The following is a 20,789-nucleotide window of genomic DNA, read 5'->3' on the forward strand; positions in this document are numbered from 1 at the left end:
TCCTATCCTCTCCTTAAAGCTGTGTGTGATGGCTCTCCTGTTGGCTCTAACCCTAGTTAGAGCCAATCCCCAAGGCTTCTTCAGTCTCAGTCAACTCTTCTGAGGATTACCAAATCTAAATTCAGATTCCCAACTGGCTTCCCTCCCAAACTTCTGGTCCACATTTCCTGTTACCATTCAAGCATCTGCACATGAAATTTAGTATATGTCTAAGGGAATTTATTAACCTCCCTGCTAAATCTATTCCTTCCCTTGCATCCTCTCTATTGATGGCCTCCCTACCTGTTCACCCATGTACAAAAGTCGTTCACCCATGCACAAAAGTACTCTTTTTAGACTCATTGTCTTTACCTTTCACAATTAATAAAATGCCAAGACCTGCCAGTTCTGCTTCCCACCATAGCAGCACCATTTCATTGCAACCACCAATGCATTTATTGCTACTGTGAAGCTGGTGGTTTATACTGTTAAGGTCAAAGTATACTTAAAAGTTCTAAGGAAGAAAATGCATAGTTTCTTTAAAAAGTAATATTATACTGTGCATGGAAGTATGCAGAGGTTATGTAGGAGAAGTTGTTACAGTAGCAAATAAATCGCACCTATTGCAATTGAAGGAAAAGCACTATGAGTGTTTTTCAGGCAAACCTGTTAGGCTCCTCTCAGGTTGGAACATAAGGTGCCCAGAAGGGTCATACTTCTGGAAGCCTCGAGTCAGGAGTTTGTAAACTTATAAAAGCAGTGATTCTCAAGGTGGGTGTGAATACCAAAATAAGCCCTGGGTCTCTTTCTTACATACTTCACACTTGCCAATGCCACTCTGCCCCTTCACCCAAATTATGATCTTCAAACCTGAAGAAGTATGTCCCCTCCTAAAAAATTGCTATGATACTAATACTAATGGACTATGATAACGAGTATGTTTCTCAGGTGTGTAATGACAGCAAAGGGTTTGAAAAACCACTCAGTTAAAGTAGAACTCTAATTAGTTCCAGCAAGTTAGCAAGCCATAAAGAGTGTAAGGGCCTACATGACTTTGGGTCCCAAGAGAAGATTCTAAGTGATTTCTAATTAGCCCAGAAACAAATTCCATGACTGAGTCAAGCAAAGATTGACAAATTGAGATCAATGGAAGAATATCAACCTATTTTAATATTTTTTTAAATAACGCTCCTTTTGTCATTTACAGAAAGTAAAAAATCTCTGTTCTGCCGTTATTTTAACTAAACTTTAATTTTTATAAAGAAAACATATATAGCCATAGAAATTTTTTTTTTTAAATTCCAACTCCTGCTTGATTTGTCCATACTTTGTAAGGACTGTTACAGGCTTTGGTCAGTAGTTATGGTACTACTGTTATTTGTAAGAAGCCATTTGAATCACGGTCATTGCAACTAGAAGGAATTCCCTAGGCTCCAACCATGTCTTGGAGATATCCTATTTTAAGGAAACAGAAATCTAAAACAAGAATATCCCTTCTTATAAATTTTAGGACGCGATTTGCAACACTAGGTTGAGAACAAGGAGAAGAAATTCTGCTCTTATCCTTGGTACAAAATATCATAAAAGTCTGAGCAATAATAATGCATTTCACAATGCTTTACAATTTCTAAAACACTTACAGAACCTTAGCTCATTTGAGTTGGATTACAGAGCCACTAAATTCCCTAGGAGCTACAACAGTGCTATGTATCTATATATATGTATATATCTATTAATATTAATTTAATACAAGTAAATCCACATAGAGACATTCCAAAATAAAACAAATTCCTAGATAACCATTCAGTTCATCAAAGGATTCCATACTGCAAAGGATTTTACACTTAGATTGCTTTGAAGAGTGAGCTTCTATAGTATATTCTAAAGTATACTCAAAATAATGGATGTATGAAAAGTCAATTTACATTCAATATTTCAAAACTATTTGGGGGAGGTCTATGGAAATACTTGCCCCATGAAACCTGAGATTTTGAGTTTTCCTTCTTGTGGGAAGAACATGGCCTTAACACTCCTTACCATTAAGCAATGTTCATGGTCTATATTCTCCTCCAAGGAACTGCTTAAAAGGAAGGAGATTTATACAGTATCTAAAGATCCTTTGATCTTTGGTTTCAGATTTTCTTTTTATTTATTTTTATTTGACAATAATATTGATTAAAGTTTCTGTGTCAAAGCTACCTCTTAAAGAATCATATTCATCTGCTCTTCCTCATAAAATCTTAAAGAATAGCTTTCCCATTCATATTCTAAATAAGGTAAAAGAACAGTCTGACTGTCATCCCAGTGCACTTTTAATTTCTGCCCTGAGAGAAACAAAATGTTCAAAATATTTGTGCTCTGTTCCCCTCACCCCAGCACACTCCTCTCTCCCAAGAAAAGGCTTCTGGTCGTGCATGGAAAGAGTTGGACACATGCTGCTGCCCAAACACTGTCATCCAACACCCACTCAAAGTGAGCAATCCCAGGTCAGGGGCCCATAATTATGTTTGGAGGGTTGAAGAATCCTACTTTAAGGCAGCAAAGAGGCAATACGAGACCACCAAGTGTATAGGTTGTAAAGAATAAAGAAACTAAAATCTTCTGGCCAGTCTGTCTCCTGGTGTTCCTCAGTTTCTAATTCAGGTAAGCCAACAGAATCTAAATATATTCTGCCAAGAGTGGGAAGACAGTACAAATTTAGCAGACCCTAAAACACTCTAACCTTTTGAATTAAGTCAGGTACATCTGCTCCCAATTACATGCCGTGTACACACACTCACACACATAAACACATACACAGTGGTAGATTTAAAACAGCTGCAAGTTCTCTGTTGGTCCTCCCATTGAGAGATGGAGCCCAATTCTCCTCCTTTATATCTGGGATGTCTTTAGGGCCTCGCTTGACCAAGAAAATGTGGTGGTCATAATATTCTGAGGTTGCTACGGTTGGCTCAGAAGACATGCAGCTTCCACCCAGGTCTCTTGGACTGCTCATTCTTAGAGAACTCACTCGTGGCTGTCTGTTTCTTGGAATCCAGTTGCCATGCTGAGAGAAAGCCCAAAAGCTCCACAGTGAAACACACATGGAAAGAAACTGAGACCTCTCAGCTGACTGCCCTGACTGACCTCCCAGTCAATAACCAATATCAACTGCCAGCCATGAGAGTGAGCCATCTTAAACTATGCACCCAAGTTGAGCTTTTAGATCACTACATCCCAGCCACCATCTGGTTACAGGGCCTGGAAGATCCCAAACAAGAATAGTCTAGCCTTCCTCACAAAATTGAGAGCAAAATAAAATGTGGGTTTTAGGTTATTAAGTTTCTAGGTGGTTTGTTAAGTAGAAATAGATTTCCAGAGCATGCCAGTCACCATTCTGATGCTATACACAATAAAAGGGACCCCAGTAATTTAAGTCTAAATTTCTTCCCTTTTCCATTCACCAATAATCCAGAATAAATGGGGTCATGGTTTGCAAGACTCAACTAAATGGGACAAGACCAGAATATTGAAAACTACTCAAGCTACAGAGATAGAACATAGGTTTTATAATGTCTGATCTATAATTGGTTTTGCAGACTCAAATCTGTTATATATATCTTATCCTCAATTAGTTATAATCTCAAGTAAGAAAAAGGTAAATCGAGCTAATAATGCTATGATTACAACATTCTGTAGAAATTCTTCCCCCCAATATTACTTCCTGATTTATAATCATTTAACTTCATATCACCAATTTTAATGCCTTGTGATTTAACAAAGAAATGCATTAAATATTGCCGTCTTTGAACATCACTAGGCTTTGATGAGCTTCTCTGCCATTTAAAATACCCAAGTATTGAAAATCAGAACAAACAGAAGAACTATTATAAAGGAAACACAGTATTCTCCCATTCATTTCTTCAAATAAGGACAGTTCAAAGTAATACACAAAAAGGAACACAGTGAATGCTATCATACACACACACACACACACACACACACACACTGCGCTGGAGGCTATATGATATCATATCTGTACCCTTCAAAACAGAATCCTATCATTTGGAATTAAAACATATTTTCCTTTCATTAAGCCTGCTCTGCATGAAAAGGGTGTCATTTTGTCATGGCTGAAATTCCTTCAGAAAAAGCACTGGAAGCATCTTACACAAATCCTCTTAGGTCATTTCAGGACAAAACGTGGAGTATAGGTTAGCAGGATTATGTCACCCATTGACCAGCTATGCTTGTGAAAGTGTGATTTGTGTAACATGTTAGATAGTACTTGTTTCCACTCTGTAAAATGTCTAGAATGCATTTATACCAATTCTCTCAATATTTAGGAGGCAAAGACAATCAGATATACTTGTTTATGGGAAGCAAAGTTATAAACTAAAATGCAAAGAAAATTCTTCATGATTACCTTAGCTTACTCCATATAATACCACCGAGTAGAATTTACAGCTCTTTCAAAATCCAATGTCTATAAAGACAGAACGCCTTGGAGGAAAATGGTACCATACTTAAGATAGTGATATCTTTTATTAGTACAGTAAAGTCCTATTTTTATGGAATAGGATGGGTCTGAGGTCATTCCATAAAATTGATTTCCCAGAAAATGGAAATAGGCAATTTACCCTAAGAATTTTATTGAAAAATTATGCTATTCTATTTGAATAATGATGGGAATGTTCTACACGTTTCCTTTATTAATGAATTAAAATACACAAAACACCATAAAATTATATTAGAGGTTCAAAAGTATCACTTAAATCTTCTTTACCAGTCACTTTCATTTTGTAAAATCAGCAGTTCCATTAAAATCGTATTATGTAAAAATGGGTTTTTACTGTAATAATAGTTATTACCTATTTAGCTCCCAAGGATGTTGTGAAAATTAAATAATAAGCCATTGGAAAGCAAATACAAAGTGTCGCTAATACCAGAGGCCAAGGGGGGCAGCCAAATGGAAAAATGCTGGAAAAGAGCAACTGATACATTAAAAATCACAGCTTTCATCTCTAATTCCATTACTGCCAATACTCTATGCAGTGGTCATGTGTACTGACATTACCTGATTTCATCTTTTTAACACCATGACATACATATTAATTAGAGCCCGCATTTTAGAGATGAGGGTGAGAGAAGTTTAAAACTTGTCCAATGTCACACAATTGTCACATGATGTCAAAATCCAAATGTGAACCCAGATTTATCCTAGTCAACAGCCCATTCTCATGTCCTGAAGCATCACTAACTGTCCGATATGCTTTTGTGCCTCCTAACTGTCCCTCAGATTCTTACTCCATTTTTCTAGTTCCTCTTCCTCCGTGAAGCCGTATCTCTTCCATTCACCCAAGACATTTTGATTCAAAACACTTCTGTTGCTAATTCCAGCCATTTGATGTATTATTATGTATTCTGTATTTTATTACTCTACTAAATCCCTAGCTATTGGAGGTCACGGTATATCTGACTTCCTTCGGAGCCCCAGGTCAGGAGCACCCAGTACAGTACCTTGAGCACAGTGAGTGTTCAGTAAATGTTGGTCAAACTGAATTGTAAAGAAGTGTGAACTTGAATTACAACTACATTTGCTGCCAGATGCAAAGCACATGCTTTTACTAAAGTCTCATTACATCAGATACCTCTTTGGGAAGTTTCTCCAGTTTTCCCTAGTGTATGTACTAATGGGGATGTGGTAAGATAGAATTCTTTTAGTATCTGACATATGCTAGGTAGTCAATAAATAGTTGAGGGTTTTTTTCCACCTTTTAATTCCAACCAGAGGAGGCATATGACCAATAAGCAGAGAAATAACAAATCCTATATAATATGTCATCTGATGTGGATGAATCAGAATAGGTAGGGATGGTGAATTTTGTGCATCAGTATGTGTGTTTGTTGTTTTAATTACAGTATAATGAGGGCTCTGGAATCAAACTGATTTCCTGACCCAGCCTTTTGACTAGCTGGATGAAACTTGGGCAAGTTACTAAATCGCCTGTGTCTCAGATTCCACAACTATCAAAAGAGGGACAACATGGGCAGCCCGGGTGGCTCAGTGGTTTAGCACCGCCTTCAGCCCAGGGTGTGATCCTGGAGACCTGGGATCGAGTCCCACGTCGGGCTCCCTGCATGGAGCCTGCTTCTCCCTCTGTCTGTGTCTCTGCTTCTCTCAATCTCTCTCTCTCTCTGCCCCCCCCACCCCATGTGTCTCATGAATAATTAAATAAAATCTTTAAAAAAAAAGAGGGACAACAGCAGATTCACCTCATAAAGTAGTTATGAGAATTAATTGAGAAAATCCATGTGGAACAATGGAGCATAGGGCAGGGCACACACCAAGCAAATTATATTTGCTGCTATCATCATCAATATCATCATCATAAAAATCTTAATTCATAGATATCTACTCAAAGGAGAAGACATTCTCCTTCACAGACCTGTACAATCTTATATTGTACTATGTCAAAACCATCCAACTCAAATATTTAATTCTAATATTAAATTATAGGTGGCAACATTGAGATGGTGCACTTCACTCAAGCAATATATATTGTCTATTTTGTGCCACCCTTAGTGGTGAATAATCTTACTTGATTCAAGGAAGACTGGCAATGAAAGAAACCAGGAGAGCCAGGAAAAGGTCAAGAATACAAAACCACAAGTAGAGAGAAGTTAAATTCAACCGAAGTCCCATCAGAGGTCAAAATATCAGGGTTTGCCAAAAACCTGAAGGGAAAAGTAAGTCAGAACAGCTCCAAAAAGAACAGAACAATGGATTAAAATGCTGGCCACTATAAGATCATTCATTGGAGTTAAAAGAAAAACTTATAAGAGAAGGAAAAAAAGGCAACAGAATAAGAGTAAGACTTCATTTATTACATATTACACACCCGTGTTCATTCATGGATCTTTCCATTTGGAAACCAGAAATAATGAACAATAATTGCATGGTTTAAAGATCTTAACTTCTCTGATTCTCACAATAAGACTGAAGGACCAATGGAAAGATACTTTATACATCCAATGCTTGCGCCTCCCCCTAACACCCCACTTTTTTCCAAAGCACTGATCTGTGCATTTTGTTTATTTTATTTTATTTTATTTATTTTATTTTATTTTATTTTATTATTTTATTTATTTTATTTATTTTATTTTTTGATCTGTGCTATTTAAGAGCAGCTTCATGGAGAATTCAGGCCCATTTTATAAGCCTACCATGCACAGACAATGGAATGAAGAATGATGGAGAATGCCAGGGGCTCCCAACACTCAGAGCACACAGTAGATACAGTCAACTGCAGTGCCAAGCAAGATAGCTAAGACTACCCCTCTCTCAGCATAAAGGTCCCAAAGGATACTAAAAGCTTGGCAACCTTCAAAAGCTTTACTTGCTTCCTGCATGGGGTGGGGGAAAAACAGCTTGCTTAGTGGGAAAAACCATAGCCCAGGGCCAATCCGCTGGCTACATTCATCAAAGAAATGGCTGAGACAGAACAGATTTTTCCCTTCCGTACAGGAATGACTCATGAGCTTGTTTATTCAAAAAGTTACATTCTCCATTGAAAGAGGTGGATGATAGGGGAGTTGGATGATAATAATAGTTCAAGTTCGTGCTGGTTAGCCCTCCCCCTCCTGTCCCTCATCTCTCTATGCAAAGCTATACCAGCACGCCACCAATGCCCAGAGGTAGTTAGTGTTTTAATCATTCTGCCTTTTTTTTTTTTCTATCCTAAATAAAACAAGCACCACAACTACTCTTTGTCATTTCCTCTTGGTCCTTTTAGAAAGGGAGTAGATGTACTTGATGGGTTAAGAATATAGCCTTCAAGTCAGACTGCCTGGCTTAAACTCCTAACTGCTGAACTGCAAATTGCAAGTTACTCAACTGCCCTGGGCCTCTGTTTCCTCAGCAGTAAAAACAGAGATGATAGGGATGCCTGGGTGGTTCAGTTGGTTGAGTCATGAGTCAGTTAGTCATGATCTTGGGGTCCCAGGATTGAGCCCCACATCGGGCTCCCAGTCCAGTGGGGAATCTACTTTTCCCTCTGCTCCTCTCCCCAGCTTATGCATTCTCTCTCCCTTTCTTTCTCTCAGATAAATAAATAAAATCTTTAAAAAAAAAAAAAGGATGATAATATCACTTATATCACAAAGAAGTTATTTTGAGGGCTCAATGAGTTAACATACGGAGAATCATTCCTACCATGTTGTTAGTTGTTAATAAATGTCGGATACTATCATTGTTATCACTTTGCAGATGACCAAACCTTCTTCTTACAATATGGATCTTTTTAAATTCAGTAGTACTGTGGAAATTCGAACTAAGCCATAAATGAAATTAGATCTTTTAGGGAAAATATATTTGTTCTTCAAAATCTACTTCTCAGGCTAGAGAGATTTTCTAGGAGTTTCAATAACTCTCTCTTTAAAAAGAAGAATTTGGGGATGCCTGCGTGGCTCAGTGGTTGAGCCTCTGCCTTTGGCTCAGGGCGTGATCAGTGTAGGGGATGGAGACCCACATCAGGCTCCCTGCCTCCCTCTGCCTCTCTCTGTGTCTCTCATAAATAAATAAATAAATAAATAAATAAATAAATAAATAAATAAATAAATAAATCTTTAAAAAAAAAAAAAGAAGAAGAATTTTGGGGACACCTAGCTGGCTCAGTTGGTGGAGCATGCAACTTGATCTCAGGGTAATGAGTTTGAGCCCCATGTTGGGTATAGAGATTCTTTAAAAATAATAATAATAAATATTTTTTAAAAAGAAAGAATTTTATAATTATGTTATGTTTCTGTTTATCTGAAGACTCATCTTTTTCCACATGTGTCTATGTGGGAAGAGAATTCTAGATGGATGATACATACATACATACATACATATATACATACATACATGGACTTATTTTTCTGTTTTATTTATTAGTTTCCTTTTCTAGCATCTTTGAAAAATCATGGTAACAGAGGAACTTATTCATTATTTTTCTGTATTTGAAAGATTCTATATTTAAAGTTTAAAAGTTCTATTATTTAAAAGATCCACAAAAGGCAAAGGAAAAGAAAGCACTTGCAAATTGCTTCTTTCCAAATACTCTGTCTTTCCAAATTAAGGACCCTAGAATTTTCTGCAAATCTGGTCTCTGACACATAAGAAGAATATCCCATTAGTGGATTAGTCTAACTCCTTGTGGCATTGTGACTGCTTATTCCACCTTTAATGAAGGTAAGCTGAGCTATTTTTTGCCGGATTTCATAGGATTATGAAATTTGTCACCTACAAAAATTCAAAAAAGAAGGTTGTAGACATAAGTGCCCACAAATAAGATTGCCAACATTCTATACTTGTTGTACAATATATTTAAATGACAGGTAATCCCCAATTGGATTATCCTAGTTCAGTCTGTCTGTGATTATTTAATTCGCGGACTGTTTTACTCACTGGGTAAAATCAGGATGTCATCCCCAGGACCTGGAATGGTATGGTTGTGTCCTCCCCAGCCCTCTTCAATCCCTGTCCATGCTTCAGGAAGGGACCATTTTAAAGCTGACTCAGGTGCAGAAGTAGAAGCTACAAAACAAAAAGAAAACAGCAAAGTAACTATGAAAATCTGATTCACTATAATAACTTGAAAATTCTACCTTTATTTTAAGATATTGATGATATTCTTACCTCTCAAGGTAGCTGCTTTTTGATATTTTATAACATTCTAAAAATCATTTATCAGTGTAAAGCAAGTAATTATTCAATCCTTCAATTACTTCTACTTCTAGAGTAAATATATTCTACTTTTGTTATTAAACATTTGTGTTTTGCCTGATATAAATATGACCATATGCTTATCATGGAACAGTTGAAATATGCAAATATAGAAAGAAAAATAATAATGATGGCCTATAATCTCACTACCTGGAGATACTGCCATTAATCTTTGCATTTCCTTCCAGAATTTCTCAGCATTTTTATATAATTGAGATTACATCATACATGCAATTTTATATTCAGTTCTTATTCTACTTAGCTTAGTTTTAACATGCATTTTCTAATGTCATTAAAACTCCTTGTCAACATAATTTTAATGGCTACATAACATTCTATCATATGAAAAGTCTATCATTTACTCAATCTTTAATGTTTGGTATTTAGGATCTTTCCATTCTCTTTTAAAATTTTAAGTAATGCGGTGTTAAATATATCTACATAAATCTGCCAATAACAATTATTTTTTCTTAAAATAGAATCTTAGCAATGGAATCACTTAGTCAAAAGGTATAATCTTTTCATAGTTCTTAATGCATATTAAAGGCAAGATAATAATCTGGACACCTCTCATTACAGTAATTTACATACAGTTCATATGTGTCAACTGGGTTTTATTGATTCTGCCACTGATGATCAAATGGGATTTTCTTTTCAAACACCTCACTAGCCTCTTCATCAGGAATTGTAACACAAATCTAATAATTTCCAGTGGTGACCGCACAGTATTCATCACACACAACACCATGTTGAACTGCACCCACAGATTCTTTTCTGGAGTTTGATCCTTAGCACAAAGATAGAGGGCAGAGAGAGAGACTCTTAAAAGAGGATGAAAAGATTCATAGATGACTCCAAATGTTCTTTGAGTTTCAAGAGCTCAAGTGATGTGGAATCTCACATGACTGGGGAGAGAGGGCAGATTTGCATCCATTATACTAATTTCACAAGCACAAAGAATGAGTGCCTTCTCCACCAACATCTCCTAAAAAGTAGAGACACCAAAAGGAATAAAATGTCATTCTTGTCCCCAAAGGAGCTAGCAATGTTGTATAAGTTGTCTAAATAAATATTGGGAGGATAGAACTCTGAAGGGAGTTCTCTTTAATGGTACCCAACAAAGAGAATAAGTGAAACCTTGCCAGGAGAGGCTTCCTGGAGAGGGAGCCTCTGAGCTGCATTTTAAAAGCCTTAGGAGCTACAAAGGTAAAGGGGATTGTGGTGAGAATTGCAATCTAGACAGAGGGATGATCAGGAGTAATGGCAAGAAATAAGAGATTAAGTGGAGGATCTCTAAGCAGTTTGGAGTGCTCAGTCACAGAGCTGGGAGGAGGCAAGTGATAAGGCTGGAGAAATAAGCAGAGATCCAGGTGCAATTGGTAACAAAGATGGAAGAGCTAAAGATGACCTCTGAGTTTCCAACATAGGTGGAATAGGCAGAGATGTCCATTAAGACAGACATTGATGAATTCAGTTTAGGCCATAAAGAATTTGGAGTGTCTTTGAAAAGACCTCCAGGTGGGGATACACAGCAAGAAGGGATTGGATATGAATCTGAGGAATCTGAGAGAGCTCGGAGTCAAAGAAACAGATTTGGTGGTCACATTTGAAACTCTAAGAGTTGTGATAGCTCCAGAGGCTTACAATGTGAAAAGAGAAAATGCTTGAGGTCAGAACTTTGGGGAACACCCAGTTACTTTGTCTACCAGAACCCAACTCCCTCCTAATCATGATCTCCTTAGAGCCCTGGGATAACTGAGAAGTATATAGATTGTGGTCAAGTAGAAATCCTAGGCAATTTAATTAGCACACAATCAACCCCACATCATGGGAATCAGGCAAGGTCTTGGCACAAGCTTCACTCAGAAAGAGGCTTTATAAATATTTTACAAACACTAAGACTATAATACCTTGTTTCCTCCCAATTTTGCCTCCTTTCCAACAGTATACTCTAAATACTCAAGTGGGGATGGGGTGGGGGCTTTGTTGAAGTGGCCACTAAGCACCAAAAGGCCAGAAAGAGATATTCTGGTGCCTTATTTCCAGTGATATTTCAAAAGGGCAATGACTAGCCTCTTCAAAACCCTATACCAGGATTCAAAAACTCTTTATATCATAGATATTGGAAACAAATTCTTCATTTTGTCATCTTCAATCTCATTTATAAGAGGGCTAAAACTGTCTTTAATTGAACAAGCTAATCTTTATTCTAAGTTGTTATTATGAATGAATTTGATCATTCTATATCATTCTGCCTTCAGATAGGAACACATAATGGAGAATTTAACACATTTCAGTCTCTTGGAAAGTTATCAGATTTCTATAGTTAACATCAGGCTTCTATATGGTTATTACTAATATAGAAAGGTGGGGAGAGAACAAGAAGCCTACAAGAGTTCAAGAAGAAGTAGAGATGTTCAAGGAGAACCAGGAGAGAGGAATGTCTTGAAAGCCTAAGAGATAGAATATGTCCATAGGGCAAAAGTGATCTTGTCAACAGCAGTTCTGATAAGAGAGTGAATAAGGAGTGACTACTGAATTCAAGAACCAGAGCATGGATGATCCAGGTGAGAGTGGCTCCAGTAGAATGGTCGAGGTGGTAAGTAGTGTGGATTACAGTGGACTGAGGAATGCACAGGAGGTGAGGAAGGGAAGAAACAAGGTCAGATCATCCCAAAAACTCACTGAGGAATGAACAGTTTTAGGATTTGAGATGCTCAGGCTTTGATCTGTCTCTCCAATCTTTAGATAAATGAGTCTTATCTCTAAACCCAATTCCATGAATTTTGGTCAGGACCAACATTTGTGAAGAAGCCTCACCTTGCTTTTCTCTACAAATGTGTCACTCAGCAACAGCTACAATTTAAGGGGGTCTCCAACTTGATATCTGAGCCAAATATTGTCCTCTCCACCTCAAACCTTCATCTGCCCTGCATTTTATGGCTCTGCACCAAGAGGTTAGTCTTTTGAGTAGTTTGCAGCAGAGATATCAACTAGAGAAAGACTCATTGACCAGGAATTTGGTTTTGTTTTCATTTGGTTTAACTGACAGGTACTGATCAGAAGGAGTCAGTAAAATAAAGGTTAACTACACAAGACAGAGTCATTTATTGATGGAACAAAGTTCAAAGGATGCTGAAAAGGATGAATTGACTTTAAATAGGAGAAGGGATGACAGATTTTCAGAAACCTGAGGAAAGGAAATAAACTTAGATTTGTGGGGGAAGGATGGTAAATATAAGAAGACGGGATCCCTGGGTGGCTCAGTGGTTTAGTGCCTGCCTTTGGCCCAGGGCATGATCTCGGAGTCCTGGGATTGAGTCCCACATCGGGCTTCCTGCATGGAGCCTGCTTCTCCCTCTGCCTGTGTCTCTGCCTCTCTCTCTCTCTCTCTCTGTGAGTGTCTCTCATGAATGAATAAATAATAAATAATAAATAAATAAATAAATAAATAATCTGATCAATTGTCCCATACAACTATGTACCATGTTTCCAGTTAGCCCCTACTGAAAAGATAACATTTTTGAGGTAAAAGCTCTTTAGAAATATTTTTATCTTCCCCCACTGAAGTGGGTTGTTTTCCCCATTTTCCTGTCTCCCATTTTTTAAAAAGCATTGCACACATTGAGAGGAAACTAGTAAGGGCACAGTGTTGGAGGAATATGAATGATTTGCACTGGAGTGTTCTGAAACATCGATATCATCTTGACTCAAATTAGCATAAATCCTCACCACAGACCCACTAAGCATCCATTCAACAACTTGCATCACCACCACCTCCTCTGCCTCTCTTTAACGTTGGCCGATATGTACTCTCATTTCTGCTGGTTCTGGAGTCTCCTGTCCATGATTTCACCATAAGTGTCCAGCACAATCTTGTACACTCAAATAAATCTTCAATTGAATCAACTAGGAGACTCTGCAGCAGAACACTCTAAACCAAAGTCTCATCTGCATTATAGATCATATTGAATCTCAGAGAGCTAACATATAGATAGAATTCCATTAATCAATCATTCCATTGTTTTGTCAAAGAATTTTTGATATTGTAATAATTTTATTGTTTTTTTAACGACTATATTTATTTATTCATGAGAGACATAGAGAAAAGCACAGACATAGGTAGAAGGAGAAGCAGGCTCCCTGCAGGGAGCCCAATGTGGGACTTGATCCCAGGACCCCAGGATCACAACCTGAGCCAAAGGCAAATGCTCAACCACTGAGCCACCCAGGTGCCCCTTTACTGTTTTCCATAGAACTTTTCATCAAGCAAAACAGACACTCATATTTAAATTTTGTCTTTAACACATTTATTCACACAATAGGAATCAGGGAATGTCTTGGCAGCATATTAGTATTTGAAATCTCTTCCTGACAAATGGTAATATATGAATTCTGTAACTCCCTGTGTTTAGGATTGTTTTCTGTTCTAAATTATGTAGGCTAGGAAAACTGAATAAATACAATTAATTTTAATCAAGTCATAAATTAATATATGCCAAAAAAACATTTTAAACAGCTTAGAGTTTAACTGGCATAGCAGAACACACACTGGACTGAGTTGGGTAACCTGAGCTCTCATCCAAGTTCAACCACTGAATAGGTGTGACTAACTAAACGACTTAATCTCTAGGCTTCCATTCCCTTATTTTTAAAATGAGGCAATTGGATAAGATAGCCTGTGAGGTTCCATAACTTATTAATATTCTATAACTTGTTGAATCTTTCTATTTGTTTAGCATGTTGTAATTGATTAGCCAAGTGAAACATCTTTCAGTTAAACCGACCCCTCCTAAGAAGCCCTGGAGTCTGGCCACTGACATTCTCCTTCCAAAGAGTCCTTAATACGAAAATCTTCCCACTAAGTACTGAGTGGCATGGTACCCTAACTATATAGCTGGTTGAATGAGGAATGACCACCCACAAATAGTCCAGTATCCCCTAAAGGGGCTTGGCATGAGAACTACCCCCAACAGATATGTTCTCTACAAATGAAGACTGACCCAATCAGTTGGAAATTTGAACACAGAACTATCAGAGAGGAAAGAATTGCAAGATACTTTTCTTGGTAACAGTCATTTTAACGGAGATTTACTCATTGATTATTTAGTCATTCGTTTGAGATCCCCATGTGACCATAAGACCCCATGGAGTCAAATTCCATTTCTCATCATTGTAGCCTCCTACATCTTGCACAAGAGGCACTCAATAAATAATGCGTTGTGAGCCACCTAAAGGAAAGGAAGGATAAAGGACAGGGAACATAAAGAACAAAATGCTATCGTCACCCACAAACAGTTATGAAAACAAAGAATCACATTCTTCCCACTCCAATAAGTATGGAGCATTAGCTACCAGTACATCTAGTTCAGAGTTTTACTCTACTGCCTTTACTTCATTTACTTATTAATTTAAATGGAAGAGTTATATGATTTTCTGGTTACCATGGGCTCTGCTCTGACATATCACAAAAATGCCACTGAAAATCAAAGGAAAACCTGTCCTTTGAAAAGATTTGTCCCTGATGCAAATGCATAGTTAAACTGGCTCAGGATAAACAAAAACAAACAATGAAATACATTAGAAGGTGCGTATGAGTCTTTTAGTCTTTGAGAATTTGGCTTTTATGAGTTAGAGAGATTTCACAGAACCATATGACTTTTGGGAAGGGTTTGTTTACCCTGATGTCCTGAAATTACTGGGAACAATTAAAGTTTTGAGATACCCTGAATTTTTCTTTCCATTTGGTAGAGGCCTAATGGCCCATCTGCAGATCTGGACTCCAGTGTGCACATATGGTCCATAATTTATGAAATGTGCTTATTTACACATTTTAATTCTTATTTTCCAATGTTTTGAAATGTAACCTTCTTACATCTTTCTGTGAAATGCAGACGCACGTTTCAGCTATTGGGGTGACACAATAGCAAGTCATTAGACATGACAGCATTAGGGCTGATACCTACCTGTTATAAACAATTTGATGGAAGCAATTTATGGAACTATTATTGGAGGACATTCTGCGGTACCAGGCATTTCTATCTGGTGGGTGGGTTAATACTCACCTGAAATAGTTGGGGGAACTCCTTCCTTCACCTGGAGAGTCACTTGAACTTGGCCTTCACCTGAAACTGAATACAAAAAGCCAAAACTTGGATGTGATGCAAAGAGCAATTTTTAAGAAAGATTTTATTTATTTATTCATGTGAGACACAGAGAGAGAGAGAGGCAGAGAGAGAAGCAGGCTCCATGCAGGGAGCCCAATGTGGGACTCGATCCCGGATTCCAGGATCACGCCCTGAGCTGAAGGCAGACGCTCAACTGCTGAGCCACCCAGGCATCCCCAAAGAACATTTTAATACAAAAGATATTCCTATGTGATAAAGATGGCTTTATGCTAAATTCTCCCCAACCTAACTAAATTTTCAAAATAAAAAAAATGAAGTCCTCGTTAGTCTAACAATTGATTTCCAACATTTGATTTTGATTGCTTTTATTTGATTAAACTCAACTCCAGTGAGGTCTCTAAGAGAATTGGCACATAAATAAATTAGGGGGGAAACTCTTTAGCCATATGTTCTTTGGAGGCCAATGTTGGTCAGCAGGGCACACCTCATATCCTTTTTCCTCTCCATCATTTTGAAGGGTTGGCTGTTAGAATTCATGTGTTTTTCAATAGAGTTCAGATCACCCATGAAATGTATTTGCTTTACCTTTATCTAAACAAATTATCCTTTTAATGAAGGCTTTTTTCCATCCCCTCTTTCTCCTCCATCTTCCAAACCAACTGAGCACATTTAAAAGGCCTGGGGTTCATTAATTTTAAGTGTTCAATAAATTAGTGGAAATAATCAAAAGGCCTGATTCTTTCTGATAATGACAATTTGATGTCAGTATAAACCAGTAGATTAAGCTGGGAACATATGCTCCTTTGCCAAGAGAGGCTGCTATAATTAAATAGTGAATGTATCTACAAGGTGCTCTCATGCCTGATTAATTAGTAATCAGGTGCGCCAACTCCACTTTTCAGTAACACCTTGTCTTTTATTGGTTAATTACCTTTCTGCCTTATCAGATGTCACATGAGCCAGCACCTCCCACCACTGGAGGGCCCAAAGCTTGAGGACTTGGTCAAACCCATGCTTTCCGTTTGCCTTTCCATGGAGCCCTAAACCTTTTCCTTCATCACAGGATGGACTAGACCAAGGATAATTTTTTTCTAATAACAAAGCAAAAGTTTCAGATTACAAAAAATAATAATAATAATCCCCAAGGGGATCCATGATGAGATGTTTCCAATCCCTCTATTCTTACTCTGATAATTAACTCTCATTAAAATTTTTCCCACTATAAAAAGTGGCTTTCTCCTTATACTACATATTTTGAGACCAGGTACAATGACCAACATGTTCTCTCTGTGTTCTACTTTATCACTACTTCCAAGGTTTTATTTATATTGTTTCTCTAGCCTGTTGCATATTTCACTCACTTTTCTTAGTAAATAAATAAACATAATGCCACCAGCCCCATGTTTTATCTCTCTTTTTTTCTATAATGCCTAATTCACCCACTCGTGCTCATACAGATATTGGTGATATTTATCCCAAGCTTGCTCTCAATTTAGCAAATATTTATCAAGCATCAACTGTGGTAAATTTCAGATTGCATTAGTCATTAGCTCTGTCTCTAAATCTTAGAGGGAGGAACTTTTCTCAAGTACCTTAGGACACTAGACATTGCTGGACATGTAGATACTTACTATGAACTAACCTGGAGATGCTAAATTTATAGGGCTCTACTCTGAATACCCAGTACTTAACTGACAATTTTAACCAATTGAGCAAATAGAGACAGGAAACAACCCTTTTAAAGGAACTAAAAGACAAAATAATAGAATAGACTCCATTATAAAGAAAAGCAAAAGAGAATATGGACAAGATGATATCTAAAAACATGGAAAAGACTGTAACAAAGGAGCACTCTTCCATATGAAGAAGGGCTTAAATATTATAATAGAATCAAACTCTGAAGAAGGCAAATTAGAAAAAATTCCAGGAATCATTTGTAAAGGGTTATTAGTTCATTTAAAGATTTTATATAAATCATCCTTGTTAAAAGCAGCTTCCAAGTAATTGTAGATTTCATAACACCTGTGCCTCTCCCTTAAGACAGAGCCACTGAAATAAGAAGGAAAAAGTAAAGTTGCACATGACAAAATCTTTTTCAAAACTACTGCAGTCATTTTATATTGCATCGTGCATTGTAACTGTCATGGTGATAATTAACCCAAAGACTGAAAAGGCTAACCACCACCATAGCCAACTCCCATACAGACTGTTCCACTTGTCCTTCTGTTCAGGAACTAACTTAACCCAGGCTCTGTTCTTTGTAACTCAAGGCTTCCTGGTGACTGTGCTATCATATCTGCAGCTCTACACTGATAGCTTCTGAACTGCATGACCACTGTGGTTTTTTTTGTTTTGTTTTGTTTTTTTCAGCCTCTACACATGCACAAATGTTTCCCACCTCCTGGGGACCCTCTTCCCCAAAATATATGTTAAAAGCTATCACTCATTTTATTAAAGCGAATGTGAGAATACCATTCACTCTGAGAAAAGGAGTAATTTCAGTATCCAAAGAAATGGAGAAAAGTTACCAAAATTGGAAAGACTGAGAAAGTCTGATTTCCTTCACCACCACATGTACATGGCCCCCTGCAGACTGGTTCTGAAATGTGAGTGTGGGTCAGAGGGCTGGCTATTCTTCCCAAATACCATTTCCACACCCTGGGAATGGAGCCATAGTCAGTCACTGGGAGGAGTGTGGGTGCTGATTGAAGTCCAACAGCCTGAGTTTGAATACTGGGTCTTCCAGTTCCTTGATGTGAGCAACTAATAAGTTCTCCATCATTTCTGAAACTTCCTTTCCATGAAAAATGGAGATAGTCATCCTATCCACCCTTTAGCGTTATCTGGAAGAAAAGATGGGATAATCCCTATATAACATGCTTAGCACAGTGCTTGGCATATAAATGCTAGTCATTACCTATACTGTTATCATGGCATGCTCATTATTCTAGCATCCAGTTAACCAAATCCAAGAAATATGCTTCTACTCTTTTTACAGCTGCACCTAATCATGATGAGCCATAGTATTCAGAATTGTAAGCAACTTAACCAGATCTGCTAGTTTGCTAAGTGCTTTGACTCTATAAAAGACAGTGTAAATGCTAAGCGTTGTTTCCAATTTGGATAAATACAAAGAGGGATTAAAATCATTTGAGAATAAAAGTATTGACTCAGGAAGAGTTTAAAAGCCTTACACGAGTGTGATATTATGCATATGTCTTCTCAGTGCTTATGATTTCTGAGTTTGTATTTGTAATATGAGAGTGGTTAATCTACTTTGTTTATAAATGGAGCCTCATTGCAGTTGATCCTTCCCAGGTTGTAAGACTATCTGGTTAGTCCTCAAAAAGAAAAGAAGTCTTTAGGTCAATTTTAGTCAAATTATTCCGATGAGTGCTATATGATGTAAGGTTGCTATAAATGCAGAGATCCAGAAGAAAGTGAGAAATATGCCAAGAAAGAGGAAAGAGTTACTCAGCCAAATATACTAGCGTCTTCCACCATTGTGTATTGTTTCCAGCAGGTTTTGTCTTCACTAGGGCACTAGGGAAGAGAAAAATTAATTCTCTCCTTGAGTAGGTCCCATTTTCTCTTGTAATTTTGAAGGGAGAATTAAGCACCTTATCTATATAAAAAGGAAAAAGTAAGTGGCATCTTAGTGGGCCTTTGCTCCTTTCCTATTTAATTCTTCATCCATATTCCCATTTGCATTTCACCATTGAGGTTTAACACATATTTGGACCTCTCATTCAATTCATATTTACATACATATTTACATAGTATGAGTCAGCAATTGACAACTCATGACGAGAATTTAAAACAGTGACGGCATCTGTGTCTGCGGATTTCACCCTTTCTCTCCCTGACTCATGCCTTCTTTCTAGGTCTCTGTCTATGTTGGACCCTGGCTCCAGCTCTGTCTTCAGGAGCCAGATGTTGGGTGTGGTCCCCTCTCTCTGCATTGCAGCTTAGCTTTGCCCTATCTTCCACTTCCACCTCTTTTTCTCTCACACCCATACACTCCTGCTCTGTTCCCCCTCCCTGTTCAGTGAACTTGACCTCATTCCCCAGAAGTTAGCCTTTTTCACTTAACCTTTGAGAATTGCTTGCCAGCTGGTCCCTGGGCAGCTAATGCTTGATTCACAGGAACATACTTCTGTCTGATTCCGGCTGCACAGGGGCAGCCACAGAGCCACTCTGTCCCTCATAACACAGGATCTTTCCAAGTCCTTCACAGAAACATTACATGAAAATCCTACAATCACCTTTGAGTCTTCCATTAGCCCTAGTAATATTCATTCATGGAAGGGTATAAATTTTTTTAGGTGTAATAGTAAAAGAACTTATGTAAGATACTGACAGATATATGTACATTAACTACAGTCCTAAGACATCAATTAAACCTTCTTAATTAACTCGAAAACAATAACTATTGCTATTCTGACTCAGAGATGTTTGCTACACTTGCATGTGGCATATGTGATGTCCTGGGCCCCATGCAGATCTACAGAACCAGAACTTCCAACAGAGCAGCCTGGGAACAAACATTCCAGCTGTTTGCCCATGAGGCATATTTAAAAAGCTCCAAATTGAGGAATTTTACAATTTCTCTCAAAAACGTGGCTTGTTCTCAGGAGCAGGTGTTCTTAGCAAGTGAGAAAAGAGACCCAGATAAAAAATAAATCCCTGGGCTCACACTTTTTACTTTCTATCAGTTATACCCAAAACTTGCAGACTGCATTATATTCCCAAAATATAAAATCCGAGGTGATGATTTTAGTGGCATTAATGTTTTATTTTAATAGCTATGGATGCTAATATACTTTAGAGAAAACAACTAGGTCATTAAACCCATGATTTTATGAATATTATTACTTAAAAATAGGTTAGGTTTTTTAAAAAAGACAGCATGGGTATTGATTTAAGAAAACTCTAAG

General features: G+C 37.6%; 1 protein-coding gene across 1 annotated transcript in view; it reads right to left on the reverse strand.

Annotated features, from left to right (window-relative positions):
* The window catches only part of PKHD1 (PKHD1 ciliary IPT domain containing fibrocystin/polyductin), a 459,739-nt gene that overhangs the window by 197,116 nt on the left and 241,834 nt on the right, over nt 1-20,789 (reverse strand). Inside the window, 2 exon segments of the mRNA XM_055330173.1 lie at nt 9,407-9,535; nt 15,790-15,855. Coding sequence (XP_055186148.1) covers nt 9,407-9,535; nt 15,790-15,855 — 195 coding nt within the window.

Source organism: Nyctereutes procyonoides, unplaced genomic scaffold, assembly GCF_905146905.1.
Source record: "Nyctereutes procyonoides isolate TBG_1078 unplaced genomic scaffold, NYPRO_anot_genome, whole genome shotgun sequence".
Classification (NCBI taxonomy): Eukaryota; Metazoa; Chordata; class Mammalia; order Carnivora; family Canidae; genus Nyctereutes; species Nyctereutes procyonoides.